General features: G+C 36.3%; 1 protein-coding gene across 1 annotated transcript in view; it reads right to left on the bottom strand.

The window, feature by feature from the left end:
• Positions 1–4,605: 4,605 nt before the first annotated feature.
• The window catches only part of JMY (junction mediating and regulatory protein, p53 cofactor), a 70,342-nt gene continuing 54,716 nt past the window's right edge, over positions 4,606–20,231 (bottom strand). Inside the window, exons 6-10 of the mRNA XM_009327257.1 lie at positions 19,661–19,848; positions 13,043–13,129; positions 10,411–10,506; positions 8,553–9,105; positions 4,606–6,135 (exon numbers count right to left, since the gene is read on the bottom strand). Of these exons, the coding sequence (XP_009325532.1) occupies positions 5,828–6,135; positions 8,553–9,105; positions 10,411–10,506; positions 13,043–13,129; positions 19,661–19,848 (1,232 nt within the window). The 3' untranslated portion in view covers positions 4,606–5,827. The remainder of the gene's footprint in view (positions 6,136–8,552; positions 9,106–10,410; positions 10,507–13,042; positions 13,130–19,660; positions 19,849–20,231) is intronic.

Genomic DNA, 20,231 nt, shown 5'->3' with positions numbered 1-20,231 from the left:
CTTTTCAAGGCAAGGATGAGAGATCACATGGCAAACGAATCTGAAAACTGTAGTACAGTACAGCGTGGAGTTATTTAGATAAATCACAACACAGCAGTAAACTGTAGACATAAGTGTTGTGCAAGTGGACCACTGCACCTATACTTCAAAATTACACTATTTCTCCTTGGCTTGGAATTTAGCTACTGTCCCCTATGCATACTCTAAGGAATAAAACTGCAGGCTGGAAAACAGGAAAAAATGGACACAAAAGTTGCTCAATCACCACTATTAATTTAGCACTAAGTGTCAGATGAACTGTATAATCTGAATTATCATTCTACATCATAGTTCTGCTTTGTGCTACAGCCAAAAATTTATTTGATTACCTTGTTTTAACGTGTGGTGTGACTGGAAGTACAGACAAACGTAGAGCAAAAATACACCATAGCTTACGGTACAGGCAATGTCAAATGATTGTGATGAACTTTGAAACTGCTGTTATTGCTGCATGAACACAGTATTAGACAGCTTACAGCCACACCATGTTACTCAGGGTTCAGAGAAGCGGTTTAAGAAAAAAAACATTGTGAGGTTTTAGGTCCTTGGAAAGCCAATATCAAGTGTTTCACAGAGCTGATCTCGGGACAGAATACAGACCTGACAACTAATACAGCAAAATCAATACAACTCTACAGTAACGCTGCTCACAGGTGCTTTGAAAATGAATGTTCACTAACTATAAATAAGGCAACAAGGTTAAGAAAATGCCTGTTGATAGCAAGGGTAAAGTGACATCCTTTTGAGACGTTTGACAGAGCTTGAATTTCAGGACAGTCACAGCAAAACAACTGAAGGGTCCAACAGCTGAGGTTCCTTCAGTTACAGAGCCTATTGCTACGGTAAGTTCTCCTGTTCCTCTTTATATAAGTAAACGGCAAGACATGAAATCTCCTGTTATAAACGTCAACACAGTACACGTTCCATCACATGACAGCAGCAATGCAGAACTCCACTTAAAAAAACCCAAATCCACACAGGAGTTTGTCTGTCAGGAGAGGAACAGTAAATGCAACACAGTACACAAAGGACAGGGACTGTGTATTTCTCAAACACAGTGTATGTCATGCTAGTAAAAATAAGATGCTAGTGAAAAGTCAGTTTTCTTAGAATTGTAACAGGCTGACTTTAATATCACATGGGAGTTTCTAGATGGTACAAGGCTACTTGTATCTCTGGACTGACATACCTCTTAGTACTGTGGTATTGTAAGAGTAGCTACCTGCAGCCATCAGTCATGAAGCTTAGGATTACTTCTAAGTATTCACCACAGAGGAAGTTGTAACTGTTCTTTAAAAAAAATAGTCGGGACCAAAAGGGAACTTTTTTTTTCAGCCAGTAGGCTTTTGGGTATGAAATGCAAACATTTTTGCAGCCACTAAAGGGAATAATAAAAACCAGCAAGAGAAGCACAATTTTCACAACTTAATTATCAGTATGTTTAAGTGCTTTGATCTTTTTTAAAGAAGGCTGCTTAGAGTAATCAAAAGCCATTTTAAACCAAAAAAGAAAAATAATTTTAAGTATGAAATTACAAAATATTGCTTCTTATAACAAATGATAAAAGTATAACTTGGTTCAGCATAGCTAAATATTATTTTAAAAAAGCCTGGAAACGTCTACTTTAAAAAGGTGTAAGACTACAAATGACCTTCTAAAAAGGTGCTGCAGTATGTCTTGCTGAATGCACCATGTTGGAAAGAAACACATTCTTGAATATGTACTGAATCAAACTCTGTTTCTCATTGTGCTGTGGTCACTTGTTACTTTTCATACTGACATACACTTCTTCAAACTAAGAAGAAAAGTCTTAGTTGCACGTTACTGAATTTCAGCTACTGTAGTGCAGCTAGGAATTCTGCTCTTTCTGGAATATCACACTGCTACATAGCAAGCTTCTCTGCAACGAGCTATTTAATTGGATTTTCAAGCAGAGGATATATTCAGTGCCATGAAGGGGAGGTTTTATAGCTGGTTTGATGTCTCGGCAGAATCCCAAAGTTACTCTAAAAGCAAGTATTCTCCCAACTCAAAATGCCCCCCTCACTTAACTGGCCACTAACACAAATATAAAAAGTGCTTAAGAATCGGGCATTCTTGATTATATAAAATGCACATCTAAACAACTTAGCTTTCTGCCCAAACCATAATTTTCGGAACAAATTAAAGAAAAAAGTGACCCAAAAATGAACATTTCAGGCCATTTTTTCCATATACTGAATCATTTGCCAAAGAAAGACTTATTTCTTTGCCAAAGAAAGCCTCTTGTGGAATTGATGGTCATAAGTGCTGGCTCTGAATTTTCAGAAATGAAGAGGAAAAGTAATCTTCAACTGGGGTTTCTTTTCTCACGTCAGTGGCTGTGAATCACCTGTTTGGGGGGAAAAAAAAAAAAAGGAACATCTGAAAAGCTAAACAGCTGTACAAATACTCTCTGATCAACGTGTTAGGCAATTCCAACATGCAATACTGAGCAGTGTCTTCAAAAGCCTTGGTTCTCTTTGCTCCCAGGATAATCACAACACTAACTCTGGAGCCAGGACACACAGAATATGACCAGGTCTTTTTTTGCCTTCTGGTATCATTGGCAGTGAACACATTAGAGTTTGAAGAGGCCCAAAATATACTGGATTAGAAGACTATGGAGAGCAAAAGCTCACTTCTTATCCATTACTTTGTCCGTCACTCCCAGGAACCCAGGTTTCACATTACTTATAGTACTTTTGATGTACTAATAGTGATTTATGTGTACCTTTACGTACATACACACACAGATAGGCTTGGGATACTTTTGATAACCAGTGATCTTCTGACTTTTCATACAGAAGCTACTGCATCTTTATACTACTTGTTCAGCTGTACTTCCAATACACAGAATGCCTCAACATTTTTGTACGTGGTTTAGAGTGCCCATAAGGAAGGAACTGCTCTTAAAAAAGTTAGTCATAACTTTATGTAGAAGTTAACTCATAAAGCAGATAATACAAGAGATGACTAGATCTCCTGCAGGAATTAGTTACTGTTAGTTTGTGTTCAAACTTCAATAATTAATGAAACCACTTCAGTGGGCATTGTTAATACTCCTTGCACATACGTGCAAGACACTTTTTGGCACTTGATAAACATAATCATTACATCAGATTCAGCCTTCACTGCTAAGGCAAATAATAGCATTACATTTAGACTATAAGGATGTACATGTATTAAGCATAGTTCATAACATACGTGCCAATATACTTTTGTATAACTGTTTTCGGCCTAAAATCTCTACGCAACTGTTTTTTGTATGTGCAGAGCTTACAGTTAAAAATCAGTAGGTCCATCTTAAAGCATGGTATTAAATGGATAGCCTTATAGTAAAAAATACTATTCTGCTATTTCTACAACGACTTTCGTTACGATTTTACTCTTGTGTAATAAATTCTGGGTAACCAGCCTGTATGTTCAAGCAAGCACACTCATCTATGTGAAAAATATTTATTCAGCTGAATTTTACAAGGGCTTTGTCTCAATCTCTGTTCTCCCAGATTATTTCACGTGTTTCCATAGCAGGGGCCTGTCTTTCCTTTCTGAGCTGTTAGCTATTTTGGACAACTATTTTTCAATCAAATCTGTACTATCTGTCAAACAGTCTCACCTCATGAAAACAGGATTGTTTTCATAATAAAATATGATATTGGTAAGAGAAAGTATGTTCCAGATGTGTGAAGAACTCCAAGGAGCACACACTCAGAATTCTGATATTGCATCATGCTTTAGGTCCAAGTGATTTCACGGGACCTCAGCATTTGTCAGGAGTGCATCCTTAAAAGGGGAAGATACCGTAACTGTAGACTGGTAAAAAGGAGACATGGCATGGCACTTGCATGCCAGTGCACTACAAGTACTGCATGGCAGTGATTTTCAACCTGCACTGTGAACTGCTTCTATGGGGCTGCAAAAGATAGCAGAGGAAAACGTGTATTTATATTATGTGTACACTGCCATACAAGACTTCTAAGAGGACACACTTCCACTGGAAAATGTTTAGGAGGTCCACCAACTAGATTAAAAAAATTCAAAGTCACTCTTGGATAAATTCCTCCCCGCCACACCCGCCGCTCACCTCCCCCCCCCCCCCCCCCCCTTTTTTTAAATGACCTATAGTATTGAAGAGTATTCTTGCTAAAAAATGCAAACAAGATCCCAAAGAATAAGTTAGATTTACTAAAATCATAAAGTCAAATCACAAAGTTTAAATTTGCTCAGTTATCTAGGAAATGAAGAGAGAATAATTGCACTGAGAAAGCCAATTCAATTCCAAGGCATGTCTTTTCTTACAGCTGTCACTTGATTTCTGAAGGGCTGTTGGTAGTGGGAGTTTTCGTTATGCAAGTAATAGAAAAAAGTTACATCAAAGCAAAATTATTTTCACTTTGAGTTTCAGCAAGAGTTAAGTACACCTCCACTCCTGGATTTTCAACTCCAAAACTAGCAGTACATTTGGTATGGAATAGAAGGAGCATGTCATAATTAAACAGTATTAAATCATTAGTGTGGCTAATGGCTAGTTCATGAGGAAATAAAGGCAACATTTATTTTCCTTTTTCAAAATTTTAAACATTATTATTTGAAAATAGCATACCAATGGAACAGTTTGAGACATACTATTTCATAATCACAACAACATGCAGCAGGATGATGTGCTAAGTCACCATCACTTTTTAAACAGCTGTAGCACTTCATCAATAGTAACTCTCCAGCTATGGTAATAACTAACCAGGGTATAAATGCCTGATTGTAAACATCCAGAAAGGTTATCTTTTTCCTACTGCTAGCTGTGTTGCAAGGATTATAAATATCTTCCATACTCTTGAAATAGCTTTGATTTCTAAACAGATTTTTAAATTCTTTACAGATTGTCATACCTCTCTTTCCTCCAAATTTTAAGTTTAGTGGGAGCTTTCATTGAGATTTACGTTCATTCACATGCCAGTAGCAGAAAAGAACCACCACAGAAGAATAGTGCTGTATGCTGTTTGTGCTACTGATGCGGCCATAGTTTTGAAAACTAATCTCTTGACAATTTCTGGTTTGTTCTGAAATCATTCAACTTCATCTGCTGAAGTCTAGTATCTGTACTTTCAAGCACTGTAGCTTAGTATAATGCAAGTTCATGGGATTCATAGGAGTAGCAGAAGTATAAATTATATTTGTATATTTACTGTTTATAGTCTGGAAATTCAATTAAGTCAGAGAGTTTACAGATTGAAACCAAGCTATCATAGAGTCAGTCACACAGGGTAACCAATGAGATTTCAATGTGTTCAGCAGTCAAATCTAATTGTCCTTCACTTGGAGCTATTCAGTCCGAAGTGATAAACATGCTGAATTTTTACAAGGCCAGAAGTAATTAGAAAATACGTACAAGGTGTGTCCAAGAGTGATTGTGCTGCTTTGTTACTTAAAAGCTTTTTAAAGCTTTTTGGTAAGCTGCAAACAGTCCCTTCAAATTTACTAAATAAAATAGAGCTTTTTATAGGAGCAGTCCTGTCAATATTCAGCAAAAGTATTCAAACAATAAAAGGCTAAGACGTTGCCTAAAAAAAGTTTTCCTTACTATAAACCTTAAATTCTTTGAAAAGTCAGTGATACTAAATTCATATGTGCATGTTTTACCACGCTGGACATCAGACAGTTTAGTCACATTCATACTAAGTCTCCTAGAATGCGCAACCTGAGGCTTAGCTGCTATTGTTATACAAAAGTGTTGAAGAAATATTTTTTTTAAATGTAGGTTAATTACAGGTTAATTTTCCCAGTCTGTGCAAGGCAAACTCTCCTCTTCATCCTCTGATTCAGGTGATGCTTCCTTAATTCGTCGCAATGCTTCATGGATGCTCCTTGTCAGAGGGTCAGTATCAGGCAGAATTGTAAAGGATTCTCTCAAAACATCTTTCTGCACTTTCTTCAGTTTCACCCCTTTCCTGATCTGTGCCAAGATGTTATTGCTATCATCTTCATCAGGAAAAGGAGGGAGACTTCTCTGCTCAACTTTTCTTAAGTGAAAGCTGCCACGTTTCAAGGAAGCCAGCACTTCATCCATCGGGGAGCTCACTGCAGTAAATCAAAAGACCTTCAGTATTATTTTTACTACATTTTATGAGTCTTCATTTATATTTCCTACAGACCAAGAAGTAGCCGCATACTATTAATGTGATAGTCCCATACCATAAGTATAATGGTAGCTCCACTATTGTTTTAGCCTCCAAATTTATCTTCCCTATTACCAGGTCAAAACTGGTTTATACAGACAATTATATTTTCTGAAACCACTTAACCTCCTATCAGGCAGGTAGTAAAACTTTTTGAACCAGATGGCTTTCCTGTTTGCAGTCAGGAAAATCAAAATAGCTGCAATAAATCCAACACAATGGAAGTGTTTATTACATTATCTTTCTTGACTTTGAAACTCAGGTAATGAGTACGTATTTTAAGTATTGGATTGTGTAGTCCATTCTCAGCACTTGCATTTTGTGGCTCATTTTACCTACTGTATGACTATTACTACATGGGAGTGAGGGAAGCAGCAGTATAGTCAACTGCAACAGCATGCATTTTCCTGCTTCTCTGGATTCGTGTATGCATTAGCACCTAGTCACAGTGTGCCTATATAAATTCCTTTGTAACTAATGAAAACAGAGAAGTAAGAGTTAAGACTTTATGACAAATCCTTCCTTTGTCACCAATTTGAAACCAGTTCTCTGCAGAAATGAAAGTCAGGCTTTGGCTCTTTGAAGAGCTACAAGTAGGTAAGATCTCTGTCCCAGAGAATGCATTATGATAAAGTACAACAGTCTGAAATAGCTTGCATACACTCGCACATACAATGTGCAGCACATATCAATCAATAGATGAATATCCATATCCAGTTCTTTTTTGTATATTGTAGAATACATTTTTAAAACCTGGTTTGCATTTATGAGTGGGCTTTGTCCATCAGACTAATGGCCCAGACAGTTGGAATAGACATGAGGAAAAGAGAAATAAAAGAAGAATACAAGGCTGCACATTTGAAGGAGGAAGGAAGGAAGGATTGTAAAACACTCGTCTGTCATACAGAGACAAATTTCTGAAGCCACTTAGAGACTTGAAACATCTCAGGAAATAGAGAGCAGCAGGTAGAGTGCTGCTGCAGACATTAACAATACTCTTAAGAGGGGTGATATAATTTGATTTTATATTTGTCATTTTATGATGCATATTAAATTGCACACACAATACATGCTTTATGTAAGATTGCAAGATAAAACAGGTGTCAGAGAAATAAACACTAGGACTACAGAAAAAGAAAAATGGAGCACAGCAGCATCAAAACTGATAATGAACTTAAGACACTGTACTTGCGACTTGCAAGGCTTGTAAGAGCTTAAGAATTCTGTAACTATGCAGTTGTTTCAAGGGTTTTCAGTCATTTAAGGACAATTCTAAAGGAAACAGTCTTGTTTCTGTCTGATTATGAAGACAGTTCTAATTTTTATTTTATCTGGATGAGGGAAAATGTCAATGGAGGGATATTTTCTGTAGTTGTAATTGCCAGAGCCAGATAGAATTTTTAATAAAATGTTATTAAAGCCATATTACAGCAGTGTGAATCAGGGCCCACTCAAGGTACTTTTTCTCAGTGACTTCCAGTAAAACAGTTCAGCTGAGAGCTTTTGAAAATCCCATCTCTGATTTTCAAATAAAAACTTAGCTCCAATATAGCATGTTTCACTGAAACACCAGGATTATTTGGTGTTATAAACCGTTATAAAAATGGCTGCCATTCTCTCCATTTTATATATGGGATAAAGGATAAACCATTAAAAACATGTAGCACAGAATCAACAAGAACCAACAGATCTCCCAGCTCAGCCCTGTGCTCTATTCATTCTCAGTTTCCAAAGAAGTTTTTAATCTTTTAATTATTTATTAACATGCTTTGCTGAATGATTACAGATTTCATTTCCAATTGTAGTTAAACGTATATATTCTTACTCAGCTCTCAACGGTACTGGAGGGTTTGTGGATTTTGTATGAAAATTTGAAGAAACCTTGAAGATAGCATTCTCAAGGTTTCCTATGTCCCAAGACAAGTATCCATTTTATTAGGTCATAAATTATGGAAAATTCTGTTATTAAAAAAAACACTGCACCCTCAGGTGAAGCATATAGTATTTGCAGCGCTGCTGTAAACTAGATAGGAAAAGATTCTTTTAGGCAACATTTAGCTCCATTTTCTAGCTAGTCTAACGTGGTATATTGTAAAATCAGTTTCACAAGTGTTTTTTGTCTAACTGAACAAGTATACCGCATGCTGTCGTAAAGGTCCTAACAGTTGGTTGAGTTGCCGGCATTTGTCAACTGAAAAGGATTTAACAACTTTCCCATTAATAATTATAAATTAATCACAGCATACACTTGTCTATAGAGCAATTCAAAAGAGGAATTGATGTGCATTACAATTAAATACACAGAAATGAAAATATTACCTCTCCTCCTCTGTAAACCCTCTAGATCACCAGTCTTCTTAAGCTTCTTCTTGGCACTGACTAGCTGACTGCTATCAAACAGATGTGCTGGTGGGACACCAGAAGAGTGCTGGACTCCTTTCTCCTCACTCTGACGTTTTACAAAGCCATCACTTTTCTCTAAGGATTTGGTGGCATCTTCCTTGGAGGGCAAAGGTGGAGGCAGAGGTGGAGGTGGTGGAGGCAAAGGGGGTGGAAGCGGTACTACAGTAACAGTGTCTGGTTGAAGCTCGTTACTGGTGAGTGGAGAAGTACTAACATAAGGCAGTTCAGAGGTAACACCATTGGGAGGTAACGAGATATCTTGAAGTTGTTCTAAGCTTGTGGATTCCTGCACTTGCAAAGGCTGAACTGCATTTTCCAATTCCACCTCTTCGCTTTTCTCTTGGATTTGTATGGTTGCTGGCAAAGATTGAGGCTGATTGACACAGGACACTGAGCTGGCTGCACATTTTCTTCTTGCATGAGCCAGCCGTAGTCTGGTTGATTTAAGTATTACTTGCCCAGGGTACCGCTAAAGTGAGTAAGTTATTGACAATTAGGTAAGTACATGCAACGCACTATTCTAGATACTAACTAAGTACCTGTTGTTAGGGTTTGCCTTTCTGACAAGTAGACTTCATCTGCTATTTTCATTTCTTTTGCTCTGGATGTAAAAACAAAGCAAATATATCCTCACCTTTATGCAAAAATGATCCCTTTTCTTAATTTTTATTCTTGGTTAAGCCACAATTTACATGTGATTGGTCTAGTCAGGGATATACATGGGTTAGAATTAGGATCTCACTAAGAACCAGACTGTACATTCAAAACTGTTTTTTTTTCTGAAAACTAAAATTCAAAATTCCCTCTTGCTTTCCTTTTCTAAAACTCGTCAATGGCTCCCTCTGCAACGAAGTCCTCTCTGATCTAATACACTGGCCTTAGATGTGAATCATACTGCTTAAAAAGGTATCTCTTGAAAACATCAAACATTTTGAAACTTTCCGAAGTATTTTTAATTTAGTTCTTAAATTTTCTGCCTCAGTATCTGTCTTTCCATATTAGTTTCACCCATAGCCATTTTTATGCAAAAATTTGAACTCCTTCTGAAAGACTGGTCTAACACATTTTACACAACTGTGGTGGGCCTAAAGCAATAGAGATCATAACAATAGAAACATGCTCATACATCAAGTCAGCTCATTAACAGTTGCTGGTTAAAATAAGTAAATTTGCTCTAATTTACAGAAGCTATGCAATTCAAAAGCCTTGCAAACAATAAGGATATGAAGAGTGTAGTGCTGAGCTAGACAGCTTTCCAGTAAAGAAACTTCTCATACCTATATTTCTTAATGTATTCAGCAAAACCAGAAAAAGTCTTCACCAATTAATACAGTCTCTGTTTTCTTGCACTTTCACCCCTTTCCTTATTCTCTCCCCTTCCTTCCATCTTCTATCCATTTTCTGATATTTACATTGTAATAGGAAGGGGCAGGTATTGGCAGGTGTTCTAGCATCAGTGGTAATGGGGGTATGCCAGATGGTAATGCTCTTTGTGGGAAACACCATTTAGATTGTACTTCTTTTAGGAACGTTTGCTTAAGTGTCTTGTCACAAGGTGTAGATGTAAGAATGAACAGAAGCTTATTATGGCACTGGGAGTGTAATGGCCAAAGAAATTCTTTACCACCAATGCCATATTTTGTTGTAAATTTTCCAAAGAACAGTTAATTATATGATGAAAGAGAATAGCTAATAGCGTAGTATAGTCCTGGAATGAGTGAAAATTTCTTTTGCAAAAGAAACTGCTGGAAAAGAACAACTCTTCTTCTGTTACCTGTTTAAATGTGCGAAGTCTGTCCAGTGTTTTCTGTCGTTCCTGACTAACCCAGGAGCTCTTTCTTTCTTCTTCATCTTGTAATTGATCTCGCTTCTGAGAAAATATATGGAAAACATGTAAATATTACATCCAATGCTACGTTTAGCATCATGACAAAAAATGAATTAACAGAACTCTTCTACTAATTGTTAGGAATTACCTAACAATCTACTTCTCAAATAAACACATTTCTGAACTTCAAAACTTGGCCTTTGTCTTCCCCTTAAAAAATATTATGCATTTCATGTTTTATAATCTCAAAGAAGCGCAAAGCTCAGTAAAGACAGATTTCAATCTGAAATTGGAACACTTGAAGACTTGTTACCTTGAGAGATGAGAAATAACTAGAGACATGACAGAATATTAGAGTAAAAAAAGCTCCCTTTAATTAAAAATGGTATAAATTAGCCAGATAGCAAACCAGTATCCATTTCTCTCATTTCAAGAATAAAATGACAGTCCAAATTGAAAGGTTGCCTATTTAAAACAAGTCATATTAGTATTTTCGCAGTGCAAGAAATCACAGAACTCAGTGCCACAAAATTTTGAATACTGAGCAAATTAAGTGAACATTTTCATTGTAATTTATAACAATAAATGAAAGTTTTGTATTTAATTAACTTAAGCTGTCATTATTTAATCCAGCTTGATTTTCTGTAATCTTACTTCAATAAAGGTTCGAAGCTCTTCCTTGCAGGTAAGACAGTTGTATTTTTTCTTGTTTGGGGATCTTACCTCAGTGAAAACACATTTAGATCCACCTCCTAGTCACCCATTTTCAGAAAACTTCAGCAAAGTTACTGCATCTTTGAAACAAAACACTACTCTTCAGTCAAATTTATTGGAACTAGATGCTAGGTATCAGGTGGCAAAAGTCTTTGTATGCAAGTTCAGAAGTTATCAGAAGTGACAGAACAGGTGACCATAAAGAAAAAATGCTGAGCAGAAACAGCAGCTGTAATTCTTAAAAGACTCAGGGCATTAAGTATTACTTTTAACAGCCCATCTTCATCATCACAATTAAAAATTCTGATCACTTTTGTGAACTTCTATTGTCATTCAGTCAACACAAAAGCAGTGTCTGCCTGCCTGCCATTTTCAAAAATCAGCTAGTGGCCTGGTGTCCTTCATAAAGAGCACACTCCTGTGATTTGGAAGGAGGTAAGTATAGATGCATTAGGGAGAGGAAGAAGAGAACATGTCTGAAAAATAGTAAGGACAGGAAACAGGAAAAGGTGAAGAGGAATAGAGAAGCATGTGATGAAAAGAAAACAACAGACCAATGGGGCAAAGAAGTTAAAAGAGATACATAAAGAAAATATTATAGCATGAAGAAAAGACAGTTCTACCACCACAACTGCATGTTACATACGCAATGAGGTCAAACTTTTCCTGAAGCAGTCTCAAACTCAAGGGGTTTTTTGTTTGTTTTGTTTCTAAATAAGAATAGTGAAATCGCAGTTCTTATTTGGTTTCAGGTGTGGACACCCTTGAGGTTATCTTTTCAAAATTCTTCATGAAAACCAGTGGCTGAAAACCTATTTTACAGTAATAGTATAAATTTTCAGTCACATTATTAACAGAAAAAAGACCAAAAAAATTAGCATAAGGTTCTTTATACAATGCAAGTGGGCAACTCCATGAAATAAGTAACGAAAAAGCCCTGTAGTGTTTGACAGACAAGAAAGACCTTCAGCTTTGTCAAGTCTTATTTTTAAGAGTGATAAATGGACTACAATCCACACAGCAAATTCCTTTGCCTTATTGTAAGAACTGAAAGAAAGATAATATTTTTCTAAGTTCCTGAAAGAGTATGCCAATATGTACTGTCTTTCACAAATAGCCTTTTCATAAAATAAATTATGCAGCTGACTTCCCGAACAAATGTATCAATGTTAAAAATGTATAAGGATGAAATAGAATCACTTTCACTAATCTAATTGAAGCCTGAGTTAGAGACTTGGATTTCAATGCATCTTTGTCAGTGATCTTTATTAAATATTGATACTATATCAGCTCCCAAGACCTAGCCCATAATTTGAATATTCTTTAACATAAAGTCTATTGTATTCAGCACAAGAGTCAGACTAGCTACCCTATTCTCTGCAATGAGACTGTGCAGAGAATCGTGGAGCATACAGCTGGAGCTACATCTTTATACAACACAATTCAAGTGATTTCTTTTGCAGAAAGAAGAAAAATAACAAACAAGCTTACTAAGATTCAAGAATAAATGTGTATGGTTTCCTTACTCATTTCAGCATATCTGATGCTTTACTCATGACAGGTCTGGAATCATCTGTGTGCACATGATAACAAACTGCATGCAGCCTAACCCTAGCAGTAATCACTTAGACTATGAACCTAGCATTAAAGAACTGTTTTATTTGCTTGGGTTCAATGTCATCCTAACACAGCTATATACTCTTCCTTACCAGCATAGTATGATACAAAAATCCATGGTGCAAAGGTCAGGGATATACACCATCTTCTTAGAACAACTATCTGAATATTCTCCTAATTAAAGTATAATGAGGAATGCAAGTTATTAACTAAAGGCTAAACTCAACAGCAGAAAACTCAAACTTACTAGCTGAACAGTATGGTGCATTTTGTATTCTTCCTCACTCTGGTGACGCTGTTGGATCTTTTCATTATGCTTTGCGATACAGATCTCCTGTAGAGACATAAAATGTTATCTATAAAATATGAATTTCAAATATCTATTTACAGGGTATAATGTCATACTTGCCGAATAGCATTAAGAATTCAAAAAATAAAAATTACAAAGCCTATCTTAGACAAGCTAATTTAACCAAGCTAATTTAATTTATGATAAAACCATAAAATGGAAACAAAACGAAGATAGACAAACCCAAACGTATTAGTTTTAACTGTCAAAAGAATATACACAAGTAACAGCTGCTTGAAAAGTCTATTTTACAATACCAGTACAAAAGTGGCAACAAACACCAATTTGTCAAATACTTCATAAAACCCTTGTGTAACTCCATATATTTGTATACATGGATAATAACTACCTTTCAAATATACTACATATTTCTGTTTATGCAACTAGGCAGCTTCCCATTTACAAGTGTCAGTTCATCTTTTGCATGTACAATCTGCAAGCACAAACATTAATAAAGTTGTTACAATTTTATGCATGCACAACCAGGTTCACTTATTATACCGAGTTCACACCTGTAACATCTGGTTTAAAAACAGGCATTTATTACATTGCCTACAGATAAGAACAGGTTAAAAAAAAAAAAAACAAACAACAACAGGCCGTTACAGTAGATGACGAGAAACAGGACGACACTCAAACTTCAGGTAGAGACTATAAAAAGAACAGAATTAAGCATCCGTTACAAAGAAAAGGCATGTGCAGGAATTTAGAGTAGCGACAAGAAAGACAAGTTCATAGGACAATACTGAGGGCCAGGAAATTGGACAGTATGGGCAATGAAATTAGGCCTGGTACAAGCACCACACAGAACTAGAACAAAGTCGGATGTGTAGTCAGAAACAGATCTCATGGCTGTGTAAGAGGGGGCAGTGTTAGGAAGCAGTTTGGCACGTGACTGCCACTAGAAGAATACCAAAGCGATGGGCTTCCCAGGTATCAGTCACCTTGACTTACTGGGTGGAGCCAGACAGGAGCTTTGCCACTGAAAGCATTGCTTGGGGCAGCTGATGGAGTAATCAGCCATGATGCAAGATACTACAGTAGTGGCAGAAAGACACAAAAACAAGGAGGGGAAGGGTAAGAAAAGCCCACAATTTTGGACACTTGGAAATGCAGAAAAAGCTACGTTCTCCTACAAGCTATGAACATACTGTGATCACATAAAAAGGTAGCCATTGTTCCTGCAAATACCATGCTGTCTTGAATGTTTCTAAACAGTAAGACCATCACTGTTGCTACCGTATACAGGTGACACTCTGACAAGAGCTTAAGTTTCTGCAGAAATACTGTCCCAGCTTCATCAGAGGTGTACATACATAGCTAAACATTACTGGGTTTTATGTTTGTTTGTTTGTGGAGTTTTTTTCCCCCTGATGAAAAGAGTTGAATTAATACAGCTGGAAAAGTTAATCTATTTAATTTGTATTTAATTTACAAAAGTACAAACTACCTCATTTCTACATTTCAAAGACACAGCAATAGCTTCAGAATATTATTAGAGAATCTGAAAGACTTTTTGTACTACTACTAGTAATTTACCTTTATAGTTCCTTCTCTATTTATGTGTTAAGTTCGATTAAGGGTCTTCTAAAATAATGAGGAATGTATGTTATGAGATATAAAAAAGTATTATAAAATAATGAGAAAACATATGTTAGGTTTGGTTTGGTTTTTTTGACATGTCTCATAGATACTTGGGGGGCACGCTTTCATGAAACATTTTCTCTTTAGCATCAGTATTTAAATCTTTCTGAATAAGAGCAATAATGAAAAATATTTTAAGCATGTGAAGACGATAAACCAGACCCAAACATATTTGGTACTGACTTTGCACTAATAAACAACCTACTTTAATGTAATTAGATCCCTCTATGACTAGGTGGGGATGAAAACATGTTGCAGCACAGGATTAGAAATCTGAATCATCTTAACTAATTACAGAAATGGTCTTAAAAAAAAAAAAAGGTTGCAGTTTCATAGGGACAAATGCAGGGTTCTACTTGTAGACAAGATTAAGTGACTGCAAACAAAGGAGGAAGAAAAAAAACAGCGAGGTGGCAGCATTAAAGAAAATCATCTGGATGATTATGGCAGATGACAAGTTGAACATAAACCAACAAACTCTGGCACAAAAAGAAAACATCGTAATTGGGTGTATGAGCAGGAATACAGCCTGCTGCACATGTGAAGTAGTCCTTCATTCTCAGCACTGGGAAAGCAGGAGCATTATGTCCAGTGAAAGCCACACTTCAAGAAAGACGTTGGCCAACTGTATGGAGCTGAGAGAGCATCAAGAAGTAATGTTCATTTCTCTTTTAATCACCTGACTGATTTCACAGTATCAAATTGTTCTTCTATTAAGGAGACAAAAAGGGAGAGCTGAGGAACCATTTCAACCCTCGTCACTGGATAAGCTACCATGTTTAAGACTAGTAACATGTAATATATGTAAAAGAGATCTGCATGGTATTATATTTAACTAGTTCCAGTGAGCCTTGCTTTCAGATTGAAAAGCAACCCAATTAAAAGGTTAGCTTCTCATTTAGTAAGCTCAGTATGTGCAGAAACCGTATTTTACTATAAGTGTTCTGTGTAGTTATGCCCTTATGCAACAACAACAATAATAATAAAGCATACCAAGTAACCCTATGCCAGCTGTCACTGCATCTACATGACATCTGTTTTGGCATGGGATATGCTTTGAACTGTGGGCTTGCAAAGTAGTAAAGGTGTCCTATTAAATGGACACAAGAGCATGTGACGAAGCTTCCGAGGTCAAAGCACACATTATGAACATACCCCAAACAGCTTCACCAACCAGTTGCTTCTCCCAATCTGCTCATGATGAGGAATACTCTTCCTGGATGTAAAATAATTCAGTTTCCTCACAACTCTGTTTTTCCAAAGATATTTTTCTAGATGCCTTCTACACCATCTTTTTTACCTTTACTCTTTGCTATAAATCTAGCTCCCTAATAGAACAGCTGCTTGTTCCATATGATAACCTAATTTGTACTACTGTGCAGCCAGCAGGGGGTAGACTGGGATAACAGCAGCAACACCCTTCATGAAAAATCCGTATCTAGCTTTCAAGAAATAAGAAAAATAATGAGACCGCTATTAAAATCTTATTTTTTAATAACTAACTCACTGTCAACAACACAAAGGAACATCAGGAAACGATTGCTTAACAAATGCAAATAGGTTTGTATTAAAAAAAAAAGATAATCAAGAGTTTATACTCATGGTAGTACAGTGAAAGAACATCAACCTCTGTAAAACCATAAATTTAAAAAATGCTGTGTCAGTTATTCAAAATCACAACTGAATGAAGTTTCTAACAAACCTTTAGCAAAAGTTTCTAAATAAAAGTTTGGTACAATTATTTGTCAACCTCATCAAAAAATAAAAGCATCAACTGCAAAAACGGGGAAGGAATTTCTGAAAAACAAAGTGGAGACTATAGAATCATAGAATCATAGAATCATTAAAGTTGGAAGAGACCTCCAAGATCATCGAGTCCAACCGTCAACCCAACACCCCCATGCCCACTAAACCATGTCCCTAACTATAGGGACTATAGTCACAGAAGTTTACATTTATATTACATATAGTCTTATTCTACACAGACTAATTTATTCCCTTTCACTGCTTTATTGCCTCAACAGAAAAGATTTTCAAATACCTGGATAATGAAACGATCTCCTCTGAAAAATAAAAGCTAATGATAGAGAATAATTTCCTATTGTTTTCTTAATCATGATATCTGCTTCTAGAAAGGAGGCATTCTCCTAAGGAAATCTTCAGTTGCCAAGAACTTAATAATAAGCAAGGACTGCAATTTCTAAATATATCACAGACTGTGATATACACCACTTAATGCACACCTTGCTTTTTGTTATCAACTACAGAACTGACAAGGTAAAAAAAATAGAAGAAAAAGAAAAAGCCTCACCAAAACCTCACCAGCCCAATCCAAAACAGAACACTTGTTTACAGTTCTAAGATATTTTGCTGAAACAAGCATGGTCAGGAACACAATCTGAAAAGCATTAAGTAGACTCTCAGTTCAACAATAAATGTTTCTTAATTGAGAGAGACAGACTTGGAGAAAGGAATTTACCACATAGTATGTACTTTCCAAATGCACCCTCAAAAACTCATTCTCTTCTCCACTTAGCATTCAGTCATCGCTGCGCTCATTCTCACCATCTAGAGTCTGCTTTTGCATCCCATCTGTATCTTTGTTCTGCATGCTTAACTTAAACTGCTAACTCTTCCGAGCAAGAACCCTTTTTTCCTCCCAGTTTTGTAAAGTAAAACTACCCACATTAGGCACTGTAATTAGTGTTCATTAACAGTGTTTTGCAATATCACTAGAATGGTCACTCAAGATACAAAGCTTGTTTATGTTTGAATCAAAGCCACAAGAGTCTTCATTTTCAGGTAATTACTATTAAGCTTAGTAGGGCTCTGTGTTATTCAGCAGTAATAAGAGCAGCTACAGTAAATACCTCTAACATAAATATCCATCAAAAATGGCTATGTCCTTTTCTGCCCAACAAGTGCTGCAAAATGGCACACAACAACTGATCCTGCCTATTCTTTTTGTTCAAATAAAAATCTTTGATTTCCCCCTTAAAGTTTAAATACATGTTAATCTAATCTGTGATTTCTTTAGAAGCTGAAAGCTAAGTATCTCACTGCAGCACCCAAATGCAGATAATGCTATGCTGGGCAATGAAATCAGTAGAAAGCTGGAACTAGTTCTGAGAGCGCTGTGATGTCCGCGCTGTGATGTCCAGCAGTGAAGTTCCACGTGGAGACATTACGTTAGGTCCTGAAAGCAGTATAGCCACTTTCTTCCAGCACAATGTTGAGCAGACATGACTATATTACTCCCGCATGCAGACCCAGATGAGCAATACTACCATATACAGCTCTTGCATCATGTCTCAGTGCACAAGTAGGCATCCTGCAACTACTGTTACAGCCTGGAACTAATTCCTTCAACTTAAACAAGGTATTTTATCATAGCATAACCTTGAAACAAATGAGCCAATTGAAGGTGACTAGTTCATTACGCAGATAAGAAGGCATGCTAAAATATCTCTACTCCTGCTTCAGGGTTGCTTCTCGACTTGTTCACTCCCATAAGTTACATAAGGAACAGCAACCAGGCTGCTGCTTTTAAACAGGTTTGTGTACTCTGTAAGATGCCAGCAGTGTCTTTTCAGGAGAAAATAGCATAACTAGTATAATGTAGCCTATCTTAATCAGCATAAGATGACAGATAGGATCTATTCCTTAAAGTACTAAAAAGCCCAGCTTCTTGATACTTTTTCTTTTTACAAACTCACATAAAACAAGCTCAATGACTCTGAGCAAACTAATTTCCATAACTGGCTAACAAGAGACATTTCTTTTATAATAATTTATTTGCAGTCTTCTCCATATTGTGTTAATCAGAGACAGGACAGTGACTGAAGAAATATAAAAAATCCAAAATATAAAATGGATGAACTACTGTTTTGTTTGCTCTGTTATGCTTCAGATTCAGGTACAGAAATAGACATATTAGTTATGAAGGGGAGGCAAGACCTGAAGACTTTACCCTCAATCTACTAGAATTGTTTATATAAAGGGGTCATCTCCCACATCAAGGGACATGACTGGGAACATACAACCACACCAACCCCCGATCCCAATCTAGAATGACATCTCAACTGAGACTTCTGCATAGCCTTATAGTATATAATATGGGTTAGAAACCTATTTTATAACAGGTATTACAATGCTCTCTCAGAACTTTGATCTATTCTACTCATTAAGCTATCTTGCTTATTAATAATGCATATTCATGTAACTGCAAACTGCTAGGGAACAATAAACAAGTAATTCTGGAAAAAAGGAATGAACATATTTACATACACTTGATACACAGTTTCAAAACACTCGCTATATTAAAAAAATTTTCAGCACAACATCCCAATCATGTAACGCACGAAAAAGGAAAGAGGCCCTAAATAGCACATCTAGTTTTACAAATTAAGAATATATACTGGATTTCATATGTATCTGCTGAATACAGAGTATCAATGACACATGACATAAGTTTAAAAGGATGAGGTAAGAGAATGAAAATAGAACTCATTAGTGAGAAAACACTCTTGAAAATTCTCTTCTGCAAGTATATAAAACTACTCTCTGTAAAAACATGCATTCTAGCATGTACTTTCTACATGGAAGTATTCCGATTAGTTAATATAAACAAGTTTATTTGTTGACATCGAAGTGATTAAAGGTTCCTTTAAAGCTAAAAGGTAAATTCAATCTTAACTATATCAATTTAATAATACATGCTATTGTATTTGGTACTCTGTAAAACAACTTTTAGTAAGTAGTAAATATAATCCATGAAAATTGTGGGAGACTCGGAACTTGTATCGGAAAGGAAACCTTTTGAAGTTTTATTAAATTTGCTAATTATGCTAGAAATTTGCAATTTAATAATACCTTCTTATTTCTGAGGTAGGCTTTCTTGGCTGAAATACGTCCACGCCTTGCTTCCAGCTGGCGGATTTTTTGCTGTAACTTTTGCAGCTCCTCTTTTTGCAAGTGTATAGATGTTGCCGTATCCTCTTTTTCAAGCATGGCTTCCATACTTTCGTAAGTGTCATAATATACCACCTCATCTCTCTTCTCTGTTTTAAAAATGTCAGCAATGAAAAAGTCAAATAGTTTGTATTTGATTAACATTATGTTCTGTTCAACAACAACCCCCCCACTGAGTTGCAAGATTTAATGTAGAAGAATGCTATAGCCCTTTCAGAGGACTATCAAAAAGCAAAAGGTCAAGAGGAAAAGCACTGAACAGCAAAGTACTGTAGGGCTTTAAAGTTTATATGAAGAACAGAAGTCAGTACCAACGAAGCACAGCCTAGTATTCAGGTAAGCACAGAGCATTAAGAAACAAATGCAACTGTAAATGTACGCTTGTGTCTGTAGCCTGTCTTGATCACAATGTCCACGCATGTCTTCGGGTGTCTTAACTAACACAAGGGACCCACAATGTGCAGTAATATCC

Source organism: Pygoscelis adeliae, unplaced genomic scaffold (assembly GCF_000699105.1).
Source record: "Pygoscelis adeliae isolate BGI_AS28 unplaced genomic scaffold, ASM69910v1 Scaffold26, whole genome shotgun sequence".
Taxonomy (NCBI): domain Eukaryota; kingdom Metazoa; phylum Chordata; class Aves; order Sphenisciformes; family Spheniscidae; genus Pygoscelis; species Pygoscelis adeliae.
Note: the sequence above shows the minus strand (reverse complement) of the source record. Positions and strands in the feature narration are given on the sequence as shown.